Source organism: Panthera pardus, unplaced genomic scaffold (genome assembly GCF_024362965.1).
Source record: "Panthera pardus isolate Hobbes unplaced genomic scaffold, ASM2436296v1 HiC_scaffold_7, whole genome shotgun sequence".
Classification (NCBI taxonomy): domain Eukaryota; kingdom Metazoa; phylum Chordata; class Mammalia; order Carnivora; family Felidae; genus Panthera; species Panthera pardus.
Window position 1 is genome coordinate 40,922,392 of NW_026527002.1, and position 12,202 is coordinate 40,934,593.

The 12,202-nt window shown below is 40.9% G+C and overlaps 1 protein-coding gene across 5 annotated transcripts in view; it reads left to right on the forward strand.

Moving 5' to 3' along the window:
• Positions 1–1,341: 1,341 nt before the first annotated feature.
• Positions 1,342–12,202, forward strand: part of DPY19L4 (dpy-19 like 4) — a 68,388-nt gene continuing 57,527 nt past the window's right edge. For 3 of the 5 annotated variants that reach the window (XM_019453493.2, XM_019453494.2, XM_019453495.2), the window contains exons 1-2: positions 1,342–1,468; positions 5,721–5,831. In XM_019453493.2, the coding sequence (XP_019309038.1) occupies positions 1,453–1,468; positions 5,721–5,831 (127 nt within the window). In that variant the 5' untranslated portion in view covers positions 1,342–1,452. Of the gene's footprint in view, positions 1,469–5,717; positions 5,832–12,202 lie in introns of those variants that run through there. The other 2 variants (XM_019453496.2, XM_019453497.2) reach the window with 1 other exon arrangement.

The following is a 12,202-nucleotide window of genomic DNA, read 5'->3' on the forward strand; positions in this document are numbered from 1 at the left end:
ATTGAATAATGATCTTTGTTCTTTCATATTTTCATTTCATTTTAAGAAGCTGTTTTTCCTTTCTATCCACTACTGTTTAGAGCAGGCACATTTGTAATTAAGCCCATCAGTCACCTTGAGATGATTATGAAGGAACTATAGGAAGAATGGTCATCATCACCTCAAGACTCTCAGAAAAACTGTTTTTCCATGAGATGGAACTCTTGCAATGAAGCTCATCTAATAAGGAGAGCGCTCTGGTATCTGCTGTCCATGGCATGGGCCCTGCCATAGCTTCAGGTTTTCAAGGACCATACATTTTGTTCTCTGTCCTTTGATCTGGGTCTTTTCTGGTCCACTGGCAACCTCCACCGCGTTTCTAACTCCTGGTCCAGTGTTGTTTAAGGGCAAGACTTATGTATAGGCAACCAAAGCCATAAAAAGAGTTCTTGGAACCGTTTTTGCACAGCACTGAAAAACGAGAGCTTCTCTCCAAATATCCTAACTTGACAAAGGCGCTCTTAGGCGAATCTTCATGCCTGCTATAAATGGGATGTTCGTAATTACCCCATGACTTCAGTGAGTTCTTGTGCTTCTTTCTCTCGCTCTAAAATGAGCATTTTCTCATCTAAATCTACTTCTGGGTATTGTTGGGGGAAAGTTCCTGGCATTTGTTGGAGAATGCCAGCCGTAATACAAGCAAAGATATAAACAGCGTAACAAGTTAAAACTATGTTCGGCTGCTGTGGAATATCTGAATGTATCCGCTCCCCCCACTGACCATCGTATTACTGTTTCTTTAAATATCTTGAAACGCAAATGCATTTGTCCAACCAGTTTGGGGAGTTAAAAACAAAGTTCCAAGCACAAGCTTTCTTGTAATGAGCACGTGGCCTACTACACCGAAGCGCCATCCAGAGCGTTTTACCGCTGCCTGAAATCACCCGGCGCGCAGGTACCGAGAGGAGTTCGGAGCCCTGGCTTCCAGATGGCCTCCAGTCCATCTCGGGGGCCTCAGCTTCCTCTCTGTAAAATGGGGCGCGGACGGGGTTCGGATCTGGAAGATGTGGCCGACGCTATTCTCCGACTGAGTCGGAAGACAAAAGCCTCGGCCAGCCCCCTGCGCTCCCACCTTTCGGAAGGGGCGGGCGAAGGGAGGGGCTTCGGCAAACTGCTGGAGCGGGCCCGGAGCGAGGGCTGTGGGCGGTGCCACCCGCGGCGACTCCCCTTCCTGCCCGCGCAGGCCCAGGCACGCCCGCAAAACGCTCCGGCTGCCCTTCGCTCCCGGCTCTCTGGTTCCCGGGCAGCCCGGGGAGACGCGGTTGGCGGCGACACCGGAGGGGGGCGGGTCAGGAAGTGGGGGCGCGGCGGCCGGGAGCTGTCCTGGGGCTGCCGAGGGGCTCGGCGACGCTGAGGACCGGCGACTCCGGGCCGCGCGGGAGCCTGAGGGGCGCCCGGACCTCCGCGGAGACGATGGCGGAGGAAGAAGGTGACGGCCCCGGGGTCCAGCGCGCCAACTGTCGCTCGTGGTCGCGGGAAAGAGGGGCGGGGGCGCGAGGGGCCCAGAGGCCTGGGCTGCGGGCGGTCAGTGGCCGCGGCCGCGCGGGGTGGGGGGCGGGAAGAAGCGGGGTGGCGGCGGCGCGGGGACATTTGGGAGCGAAGTGAGTGGCCTGAAGTTTTGTCCGCCTCAGTGGGAAGCAAAGGTGGAGCTTAAAGTTGGGAATCGGGCTGGTAGAGAAAAAGCTGGGGGTGGGAGGAGTGCTTGAGAGGGGAGGCCACTAGTAGATAATTAATGGGGTGGGGAGCATAGTTTGGTTTAGAAGATGGAGGCTTGGGCACTGAGTGCATATTTGAAAGTGAGAGTGTTTAACCAAATGCCCCTCATTCTGAGTGCCCTCTTCAGAGGTCTGTGGACGCTGATAAATATGAAGTCACAGGGCGAGAGGAGCCGCACGCCTAGGGTGTAGAAAGAGGCGGGGGTTGGGGAGGGGAAACTGAAGAAGGCCTGGTCACTTACAGGTTAGGGGGAGGTGGTAAAGGCTGAAGGGTGTAAGTATTTTGGGAGGATTAGGAAGCCACGAGTGCTTTGAGGGTGGAAGTGGGTGGGCCGGAGAAAGCTTTCCATGCCCCCACAGGGCCAATGTTAAGAAAATTAAGCTCTTCAGTGATATTTAAAATGATAAGTATGAGAGATAATTGGGGAGTTGGAGGAATTGATCAGCTAGTGATAGATATCACAGGAAGCATTCATGGCATAACAACTTCATAATACCCGTGCTAGTGTGGGGAACAGATCTATTTGATGGTGTCGCTTGACTGAGCGGTTAGATTTTGCATCCTGGTGGGAAACATGACTTTTTACTTCCTTGAGTGCGGTTGTGAATGTGATCTCATTTAGATTTAAACCTTTATTGAACCAAGAGTGCAAGGAGGGAATTTCAAGAATTCGGTGGAAAGTGATATTTAAAAAATTGTTTATTGCTCTTTGGCTTTCTGCCTTGTCTCTGTCTATGCTCACACTGACTTCATTATCTGCCTCCTCTTTTTTGAGTTTTCAGAGTGTTAAAGCTGATCTAAATTTAACACACTCTTCCTAATATACAACTTCAAAACCAGTGCTGTTTGTAGTTGATAAGGGATAAGTAATTCCATTTGTTGCCTTGGTTTTATTTTTGGTTGCAGTAGTTTAAAACATTTCTTGATTTTTTTTTTTTCCTTTTCTGACTACTTGCAAATCTGTGGAGTAGGTTGATAAGCTAGCTTGTATGTTTCCATGAGCCCTTTCATGCTTAATCTAAAGCAGGAAAAAAGTACTGCAATACTAAAAGTCTTTAATAGTTTGCATCATGCAAAATGAGAAATTGCTTTAGGATATTATAGTTACACTTAATTAAATCAATACCACACTATTCTGTAAAATTTACTCATGGGATAAAAAAGGAAAAATGATTTTTCATTGTAGAATTACAGGTAAGCAAATACATGTTAAATGGAACAATTAATGGATTGAAGTTTTCTTAAAATATAGTTTCATTCAACAAAATTTTCAATTCTGTAAACATTTGGGTGCCTACTATGTTAGGTTCTGGGATATAATAGTCAGCAATGAATAATTATATTCTTATTTATTAAAATAATGCTAGTAATATTTATAGCAAACATGTCTGTGTGCTAGGCATTATTTTGTGTGCCTTACGTTTATTTGGCCCTCTAAATTTTTTCAAAATACATATTATCTTAAAATTAGTCTACATGGTGTATTTTACTTGTATCCATATCTTCCCTAGATCCCTTTTTTGTTATCATTCACATTCACTTGGATCCTTTTCATTGTCCCACTGTTACTCCAAGTACATGATTTTGAGAATCTTATCTTATGAAAAATGTCTTTCTTGATGCAGTAGAGCCTCAGGTTGTTCATACTTAAGGCTTCCTGAAAGAAATGTTAGAACAAACAAGTGACAACTTTGAATACAGCAGTATTAACACTTCATGTGGAATAGTTTGGGTGGACATTTGCTGGCCTATTTGTAGCTCTGCTCACTATCTCATGTGAAGGTCGCTGGACCAGAGACTGAAATACTGGGTTATTTTTGTGGCTATGTTGTCATTTTCATTTTATTTTTTAAGTTTATTTATTTATTTTGAGAGAGAGAGTGTGTGCACGAACCATGGGGGAGGGGCCGAGAGAGAGGGAGCAAGAGAGAACCCCAGGCAGGCTCTGCGTTGCACTGTCAGCACAACGCTGGATGCAGGGCTCAAACTCCCTAACTGTGAGATTGTAATCTGAGCCTGAGTTGGGTACTTAACCAACTTAAGTGCCCCTTTATGTTATCATTTTCATTTAGTTTGACTTAAAAAAAATATGTATTTGTTTATTTTGAGAGAGAGTGCATGTAAGGGCAGAGAGAGAGAGAGGGAAAGAAAGAATCTTAAGCAGGCTCTGTGCCGTGACCGCAGAGCTCATGGTTCATGAGATCATGGCCTGAGCTGAGATCAAGAGTTCTATGCTTGGGGCACCTGGGTGGCTCACTCGGTTAAGCGCCTGACTTCGGCTCAGGTCATGATCTCACGATTTGTGGGTTTGAGCCCCACGTCGGGCTCTGTGCTGACAGCTCAGAGCCTGGAGCCTGCTTCGGATTCTGTGTCTCCCTCTGTCTCTGCCCCTCCCCTGCTCACACTGTGTGTGGCCCCTCCCCTGCTCACACTGTGTCTCTGTCTCTCAAAAGTGAATAAATGTTTTAAGAATTTAAAAAGAAAAAAGTTTTATGCTTGACTGAGCCACCCAGGTGTTCCTAATGTTTTTGAGACAGAGACAGCACAAGTGGGGGAGAGCTTAACCGACTGAGCCACCCAGGTGCCCTTTGTTGGGTGCTTTTAACTTTTCTTTTATCACAGAGCAGGGGAAAACAAATTCTTTTTTTAGTTTATTTAATTTATTTTGAGAGAGAGGGAGAGAGGGAGAATCCCAAGCAGGCTCCGTGCTGTCAGCATGAACCATGAACATCATGATCTGAGCAGAAACCAATAGGGGCACCTGGCTGACTCAGTTGGAAGAGCATGCAGCTCTGTTTCTCAGGGGCATGAGTTCAAGCACCATTTGGGTATAGACATTTAGAAAAAAATAAATTAAGAAAATGTGTATTTGTTTTTTCATTTTCCTCAGTAAAGCTAGAGGATTTTTTTAAAGGAATTTTTAAAAGTTTTATTTATTTAAGTAATATCTGCACCCCACATGGTGTTCAAACTCATGACCCCAAGATCAGGAGTCACGTGCTCCTCCGACTGAGCCAACCTGGTGCCCCTCCACTGTAAAGGTAGAGCCCTTCATCTGATCAACAGTAGCTGATTCATTTTCCTTTTGTGACTTGTCTTTTTAGGCTCACATTTCATAGCCTAAAGTCATTCCTAAGAGAAAAGAAAACTCTCCTCTGCTCCGTTAAGAAGGAAATAAATTCTTGAACCATCTTATAAGGTTGGGAGGACAGTCTGCACCTACACGACAGTCATAGTCGACTCTATAAGATAATTCTAGGAAGGAAACGTAGTTAGGTCGAATATAGTAAATTCTTGTTTCATTCGGAATTTAGTTCACTAGTTTGGAGGTACTTTCTGCTTTACATTTTTTGTCAGACATAGAAGGGGTAGTCTAATATTGGGAAATTTTCTGACAACTTCCCACATACAGGGATATTTATAGGTTCAGCCTATTTCTAATACCTAAATCTATAAAACAATCCATTACAATGACAATACCACAGCACTGTGAAATTCTGCAGAGCTTGCAGGATTATTTTAAAAATGAAGTATAATTTTATGATCAATGTATTTTATTATATTCAAATTTTAAAAAATGGTTAATCCTTGAATGATGAATGTGATATTCTCAGGTAACTAGAATATTATGCTAATGTATTAAATAACACCTTGTTCCCCAGTCATTCTAGAAAGGAGTTTACTTATTTTGGGATATTTTGAAAATAACATTATCTCAGGAGAAGAGCTTGTTGATTTATCACTAGGACTCTGAAAGCACAGATGGCAGACAGAACCTAAATTTTTTTTTTGTATGAAAGATTGTTTTTCAAGAAGTGCTAAAATAATTGTGGAAAAAAGTTATCTTTGATACTAAAAGATCTCTATGTGACTCATTGCCCTGTTATAATAAAAGTGAATTCGTTTGGATTACAGATTAGAACAGCTTGATACACATGTTGCAATAACTTCTTAAATATTTTAAGGACCAACTGTAGAACTGCGCCAGAGAAGAAAGCTGAAGTCTTCAGAAAATAAGGAATCTGCCAAAGAAGAGAAAATTCGTGATACTCCAATGCCTGAAAGAGCTCCAAAACGTAAGTTAGATAAATTTGTTTTCATGCTACTATAAAAATGTTTTTTTATACATTAGGTAGTATATTTTATATTAATGTTTTAAATGTTTATGCCTATTTTGAGATTAATTGTATGGTGTTGGCAGTCAGCTTTCATAGGTTTTGTTGTAGAACAAGCCCTAAATCTCACTGGCTTACAAAAGACACTTATTTCTGACTAATGTGACGTGTTGTGGCTGCAGGTTGGCTGGTTTAGCTTCATGTATCTTGAAGGAACAGCCCCTATTTGGGATATGGTTTTCTTACGGCAGAGGAAAAGAACGGGAGAACAGGCAGAATCATTCGGTGTCTCTTAAAGTTTCTGTTGAACTGGCACACCGTTACTTGTAGTCACATTCTGTTGACCCAAGCAAGTCACATAAGTCACATAATTAATGCAGACAATGAGATGGAGAAGTATACTCTGACTACAGGGATGCATTGCAAGTCACATGGTAGTGGGCAGAGATGAATAATCTTTCTATAAGAAAGGACAAAATAAGTGGGAATAATAATAACAGTCTACCACATTCTGTCCTTTTAGTCATAAATATTTGCTTTTCTCCGTCAGACAAAATACTCTCACTACGTCTCTGACCCAGGAAGACACTCAGTCTTACCCGGTCATGGCATCAGTCTTGAGGCCCAAGGTCTTGTTCAGGGCCAGCTATGATTCATTCTAGTCCAGAGACCCATGAATTAAAAAGATAAATTTTGTGCTCTGTGTCGGGTCTCCAAGGCCACCCCCATTTGGTGATGAGCTAGAAGGACTTGCAGCCTCAGAATATTTACAGCTGTGATTTATTACAGTGAACAGTACAAAACAAAATCAGCAAAGGGAAAAGGTCTGTGGGCTAAAATCTGTAAGATCTAGGCATAAGCTTCCCTGATGCCTTTCCTAATGGAGTTACACAAGATGTGCTAACTCCTTCAAGCATCAAATTGTGACATTTGTAAAGTTTTGTCTACCAGGGAAGCTCATTAATGTCTCTGCACAGAATTTGTATGTGTGTGTGTGTGTGTGTGTGTTTTAATTTATTTTGAGATAGAGTGCGAGTAGGGGAGGGGCATAGAGAGAGTGAGAGAGAGCATCCCAAGCAGGCTCTGCACTGTCAGAGCAGAGCCTGATGCAGGGCTTGAACTCACGGACTGTGAGATTGTGACCTGGGCTGAAGTTGGACACTTAACCGACTGAGCCACCCAGGCTCGCCTGCACAGTTTTTACTGTTAGCTGGTCGCCATACCTTTTCCTACCACATACCCAAACTAGATTCCCAGAAGGAAAGCAATGAGCATGAACCACATTGTTTATACAAACAGGTCAGGTACAGTAAACTAACATGAGAGAATGGTGATAACCCTCCTGAAATCCAAGTTCCCAGGTTCCAGCAGAGTTTACCTTGCAAGCAGACCTTTCTTGGCAAAGTAATTGTAGAGCTGCTATGCTATGTTAACTTTTCTTTCCTCAGAAAGAGGAAGAGTGAGAGACGTACATCAGCCACTGGTTCATAGCAGTTTTGAAATCCTACAAGATAAATATGAGGTCTTCTTACTCTGGTGTAGAGATGTTTCTTGATTAGGCCCTAGTTGTTTACCTTGGGAGTAGCTTCATTATTCTGTGTGGTCCTTGAGTCCACCCTCTAGAGGTCCTTCCTTTTCTGTTATCCTGCTGAACCATATATGAAGATGGCTTTGGAGAACATGCCATCCTTAGGGACTGAAATGCCTTCTCAAATTGCTTCTTGCCCATAAAGAGTCGAAGGCACATTTATATATTTTTTCTCAAATAAGGTAAAGGCAGTGGGTCATCTACAGAACTAGTTTAGGGGCTAGCAGCAAGAAAATTTTTTGGAAGCTGGAAAAATAATAATCCATGTTATGCAGTGACAAAACATTTGTATCTGTTTCCTGTGAAGAGTTACAATTTTAATACTAATTTTTTTTATTATTTTAGGTAACAAGATTATAAAACAGAATGTTACTAGAGTGCCTTGGTTATCAGCTGCATTTGATTACAAGAAAGATGAATTTAAAACAGATTTGGCCTATTTGCAAACGGGAAGGAAGAGAAAAATAGAGAATCCAAAATTTCTGGGACTTGTAGTGTTGAGTTAGAACTATTTCAGCTAGTAAAATCGAGAAAATTGAGAAATACTTTGAGTAACAAAGGCTGATTAAGATGAATCCTCAGGGCAATGACTAAATCAGGGGCATGGCTGTCAGCACATAGTTTGTTAAAATATATGAATGCATTAAGGTATTTCCTAGTAAATCCTTTCAGTTGGATAAAGTAAGATAGAGTGTGGTTCTACAAAAGCTCAAATACATGTAGTTAAACCTTCCCAAGACTCATCTAGAAATAAAATTGTGTTTACAGTAGTCCCCCACCTTATCCAGTAGTTTCAGTTTCCATGGATTCAGTTATCTGGTCAATCAGAGTTTGGAAGCAGATGATCTGCTTTCTGACGTATTGTCAAAGTATGTACTGTTAGCAGTGTAATGCTATGTCACACTCACGATGCCTTGTCATTCTTCTCACTTCATCTCATCACATGGGAATTTTATCATCTCCTATCATCACAAGAAGTAAAGTGAGTACAGTACAATAAGATATTTTAAGAGAGAGACCATGTTCACATAACTTTTATTACAGCATATTGTTATAGTTGTATTTTATTATTAGCTATTATTGTTAATCTCTTACTGTGTCTAATTAATAAATTGAACTTTATCCTAGGTGTGTATGTATAGGAAAAAACATAGCATATCTAGGGTTCACTACTAGAATTCAGTTTGAGGCATCTGCTAAGGATCTTGGAATATATCCCCCACAGACAGTGGGGAGGGGGACTACTGTGTAGTTGTTGGAACATGGAACTGAATAGAATCAAGTAGGTAAAAAGCTAACAAGATTGTTTTTTTCTTTGCAAAAATAAGTGATTTAACTGTTAAAAATTAAGGTACAGGCATACCGCCTTTAATTGTGCTTCATGTTGTACTTTGCAGATATCTTTTTTTTCTGTTTTGTTTTTTTGTTTTTTTGTTTTTAAATGTTTATTTATTTTTGAGAGATAGAGCGTGAGAGGAGCAGAGAGAGAGAGGGAGACACAGAATCTAAAGCAGGGTCCAGGCTCTGAGCTGTCAGCACAGAGCCCGATGCAGGGCTCGAACCCACAAACCTGAGATCATGACCTGAGCCGAAGTTGGAGGCTTAACCGACCGAACCCCCCAGGCGCCCCTGTTTTTTTGTTTTTTTAATGAATTGAGGGTTAGTGGCAAGCAAGTCTATTGGCTCCATTTTTCCAACACCATTTGCTAACTTTATGTCTCTGTGTCACATTTTGGTAATTCTTGCAGTGTATTATCATTGTATTTCTTGTGGTGATCTGTGATCAGTGATTGTGACTCATTGACAGCTCAGGCGATGGTTAGCTTATTTTAGCGTTAGTTAAGATAGGTATGTTGTTTTTATAGATGTAATGTTATCGCACGCGTAATAGGCTACAGTATAGTGTAAACATAACTTTTATATATACTGGGAAACCAAAAAAATTAATTTGATTCACTTTATGACAGTATTCACTTTATTGTAGTGGTCTGGAACTGCACTGAGGTATAGCTGTATAGTTAACATATTGAAAAATGCCCAGAGGGGCGCCTGGGTGGCTCAGTCGGTTGGGCATCCGACTTCGGCTCAGGTCATGATCTCACTGTCCGTGAGTTCGAGCCCCGCATCGGGCTCTGTGCTGACAGCTCAGAGCCTGGAGCCTGTTTCAGATTCTGTGTCTCCCTCTCTCTCTGACCCTCCCCCATTCATGCTGTCTTTCCCTGTCTCAAAAATAAATAAACGTTAAAAAAAAAAAAAATGCCCAGAATCTTAGGTATTTTATTAAATGAGTTTTGACATCTTAGTCCAATTAACAAGATACAGAACATTTCCGTTATCCCAGAAAGCTTCTTTGTATCCCTTCCAGTAGATTTTCCCTGTACCCCCCCCCCAAGACAACCACCCTTCGGATACTTATCAATATTGATTAATTAGTTTTGCATGTTGTAGAATTTCATGTAAGTGGAATCATACAACATGTGTGCTTTTGTGTCTGGATTCTTTCACTTAGCATTTTATCCTTTAAAAATATAATCATTTTGGGGCGCCTGGGTGGCTCAGTCGGTTAAGTGTCCGACTTCGGCTCAGGTCACGATCTCGCGGTCCGTGGGTTCGAGCCCTGCGTCGGGCTCTGTGCTGACAGCTCAGAACCTGGAGCCTGTTTCAGATTCTGTGTCTCCCTCTTTCTCTGACCCTCCCCTGTTCATGCTCTCTCTCTGTCTCAAAAATAAATAAATGTTAAAAAAAATTAAAAAAATATATATATAATCATTTTGAGATTCATTCATGTTGCTGTAATTTTCTAACTATTTTGTTCTTGTTGGACATTTGAGTAGTTTTCAGTATTTAGCTATTATGAATAAGGCTTCTGTGAACATAGTTCTACAGATATTTTTGTGGACATTTGTTCTTTTTTTTCTGTTAGGTAAATATCTAGGAGAATTGCCTGCTAAGCTTTTGAGAGATGTACTGTTTTGTTTTTTTGTTTGCTTTTTTTTTTTAACGTTTATCTGTTTTTTGAGAGAGAAAGAGAGAGAGACAGAATGTGAGTGGGGGAGGGGCAGAGAGAGAGAGGGAGACGGAATCCAAAGCAGGCTCCTCACTCTGAGCTGTCAGCACAGAGCCTGATGTGGGACTTGTACTCACAGACCATGAGACCATGACCTGAGCCAAAGTTGGACATTTAACTGAGCCACCCAGGCACCCCAAGAGAGATGTACTGTTAAAAGAACTATCAGCCTAAATTTAAGAGGATGCAACTATTCAGATCCTAAAATGATGTATACATGCAGGAAACAAGCTGAATAAGCTGCTCTTAGGATGTTTTTCTTGAAAAGCAGTGAGAGTGTTTTGCCTTTGGGCAGGAAATGAGTGTTTGTGATGAGTGGGGCAGACCCTGGTGGACTCTTTTACTGTTCCCACATATTTGCTCCCTTCACTAAAGTGAATTATCCATTCCTTCCCATTGCCATGTGATTTGGAGCGCAGTCTCTGAAGCAGTGTTTACTTCACTACCTCATTGTCAGGCTTATCCACGTGACTCACGTGGACCAATGGGATGTGAGTGGAAGCAACACTGTACTAGTTTTGACCAGAAACTGTAAGCGGCATTGTATGCTCTGCCTGTTCTGCTCTTTTCCTCATGAGAATAGCGTGTCTCAAATAGGGATTGACCCCAATCTGGAACTCTGAAGAAGATCCAAGAAGAACCACAGCTAATCTGAAGTCTGGAATTGGGTGGAGAGTCACTGCAGACCCAATACCAACAAGTAGCCTAAGTGAGAACTAAACCTTTATTTTGTAAGCCACTAATAATATGAGGTACCTTTTTTTTTAATCACAGCAAAGCTTACTAATAGAGTGGTTATTTAAACCATTTTGGAAAATACAATATAAGAAAGATTAAATTAAACAATCTAGAGATAACTAGAGATAACTACTATAAAATAGTATTTCCCCCTGACTACAAAAATATATTTTTAGGGCAGAAAATGTGGAAAATGGAGAAAAGTATAATAAAAATAAAATATATGAATAATGCCAGTAGATAGAACTACTCTTAAAAGTTTTGGCAAGTATTGCTTATATTTTTTTCAATGCAGTTATACTTCTCCTTTTCTTTCCTTTTTTTTTTTTAACTTTTCGTGAAATTGAATCTTACATTTCTTTTCCTAACGTCATTAGATTTTTCGTTAGCTTTAAATATTACTTAACTATGACCTGTGTTACTGATACAGACATTTATGTAGTGCTCTTTTTTTTTTATTCCATCTTTGACTCTTCACAAAAAACTTTGAAAACAGCATATTTAGTATTAAGGTAAGACATTTATATGTAGGATTTGGTTTACATACTTTTTATAATAGCCCCAGATAATTAGGGTTAATTTGCCATTATCTAAGACTTAATGAAAAAAACAGGAAGAGATACATGTTCAGAAACTTGGAAGAACTTTTGTTAAACTGCCACCATTGATAAGTTTCCTTACCAGTTTTTTATAGTTCATATTATGTCAACATTGCTTTAAATGACTATCTTATATATTTTTGCACATATATTTCAACAATAATAGCTAGTATTTACTGAGGTCTTACTATGTGCCAGGCCAAATGCTTTACACATGCTGTTGAAAACAGTAATTTTATTTATTATTTTGAAATGTTTATTTATTTTGAGGGCCAGAGAGCAAGCAGGGGAGGGGCAGAGACAGAGGGAGAGAGAGAATCCCAAACAGCCTCCACACTGT